The following is a 1,862-nucleotide window of genomic DNA, read 5'->3' as shown; positions in this document are numbered from 1 at the left end:
TGGACTTATAAATCATCTCAAATTTAAAAGTTTTCAACTATAACTTTTTAGATCTCTTTGATGCCTATATTAATTTTGATATAAAGTTTGTCTTGATCCAACTTCATACGAAAAAAATGAAGATTTTTTTTAACAAAACAAGCTAAACGATACATTTTGCATCGAACGAGAGCAATGTAAGTAAGTTTTCACTGTTTCTTTGTGTCTATCATCAATAACGATATATCAGTGCATACGATTGTTTGTTGTAGCCATAAATCGGGACTGATACATTTTATCACTGCTGGTTACAAACCAATCGGTATTGATAGTCCGAAAGTGATTGCAATTTTGTAGTAATAGTGAATAGCATGCAAGGATGAAATAACCTATGTCATAGTGTACATAAAGAACCGACCAAAAAGATATACAATAATAAATCAAATTTAAAATCAAACATAGGTCATCTAAAACGTACTAGTACGTGACACACAGTAATATATATACTAGGACGCTACAATGATATATATACATATATATTGGAGACCCCATTTATTTCTATACTAAAAAATACTATACTATATAAATCGGCGGTAACATATATATGAACGAGTTTGGCACCCGCGCCTGGTAAATGAAACTAGTCAATAATAACTAGTGGTGGTGTCCGTGGCGGCGGTGCTTCTTGGCGTCTTTCTTCTGGTGGTGTTCGTGGAAGGCAAAGCCGGCGCTGCCCACGGCGACGGCGGCGGCGACCCCTTCCTTGATCTTGTGCGAGTGCGCGTGCTCCGGGTCCTTCTTCGCCTTGTGCTTCTCGTGCACGGCGTAGGCTCCTGCGGCGACGGCGCCGAGCTGGCCGAGCTGCTCCATGTGCTTGTGGTGCTTCTCCTCCTTGCGCCAGTCGGTCACCTTGGACGCCTCACCGCCATGGTGCTTGCTGCCCAGGAAATGGTGCGCCATTGTTTCGATCGATCGAGTTGCGCTAGCTAGCTAGTGGCCTTTGGGGTTCGATCGATCTGCGTGATGATGATCTGCTGATGCTTGCCGGCCGGTGCGTTGATGGATGGATGGATGTATTTGATGATACAAAATGGATGAAACCTGCTCGTGTTTATATAGGATCGGAATGGATGGGAGCCGCTGTTGTTGGAACTGAAGGCGCGTAGATGGATTTTGGTGAATTTCGTTCACGCGTAATCGCGTACAAGATTTTTGTTTTGCTTGTATAAGTCACTGTCAAATAAATGAACGATAAGATCGATCACCGCATTGGTCGTATAGTTAGCTGGTTGCTTCGTAACGAATCCTATAGCCATGCTCCTCCAACAGGAACAGGAACGTTTCCAGGAAGCTTAGCTTGGTGTGTGTCCATGGCTCTATTTGCTGTTATGTACGTACGTGTCAGTGTGCAAAGCAATCCCGGCCGCGGACGGACTGAACAAGACTTTTATTTCTCAGGCCAACAGTGACACAAAGCTATGCGTCGGCAAGAACAACACCACCGGATTAAGTCATTGATCGACGCGGACATGATGATGTGGACCGATTAATTAATTGATGATTTTTTTCCTGGTGTATAAAAAACAACTGAGTGCTCCAGCTGATGTCGATGTAAATCAGTGACGACCAATCAGCCATCCAGGTGCTATCCTCGTACTTGCTGGTGCCTGGCCGGTGGCGGTGGTTGTTCCGTCGACACGGTTAAGCAACTCGACGGGAGCGCGTGTGCGCGTGCTTGCATGACCTCTTCCGTTCCCAAGGTGTTGGCGACCGACTTCTACAGCTTCGCCACAAACCGGTTGCCATAAAGTCTAAAGTCAGATTAATTAGCTAGTCATTAATAATAGTATAAAGTGTTAATTGTTAATGTTAATTAGATCACA

At 44.1% G+C, this 1,862-nt stretch overlaps 1 protein-coding gene across 1 annotated transcript; it reads right to left on the bottom strand.

Annotated features, from left to right (window-relative positions):
- Nucleotides 337-1,083, bottom strand: LOC8075332 (abscisic stress-ripening protein 2). Its single transcript, XM_002455560.2, has one exon. The coding sequence runs from the start codon at nucleotides 937-939 to the stop codon at nucleotides 634-636; it is 306 nt and encodes a 101-aa protein (XP_002455605.1). The 5' UTR covers nucleotides 940-1,083; the 3' UTR covers nucleotides 337-633.

The sequence above is a fragment of the Sorghum bicolor genome, chromosome 3 (assembly GCF_000003195.3).
Source record: "Sorghum bicolor cultivar BTx623 chromosome 3, Sorghum_bicolor_NCBIv3, whole genome shotgun sequence".
NCBI classification, from domain to species: domain Eukaryota; kingdom Viridiplantae; phylum Streptophyta; class Magnoliopsida; order Poales; family Poaceae; genus Sorghum; species Sorghum bicolor.
This window is presented reverse-complemented; position numbering and strand designations above follow the sequence as displayed.

What these genes read in the sequence shown, in the direction of transcription:
- LOC8075332 (XM_002455560.2), bottom strand. Translation starts at nt 939, where the DNA reads ATGGCGCACCATTTCCTGGGCAGCAAGCACCATGGCGGTGAGGCGTCC.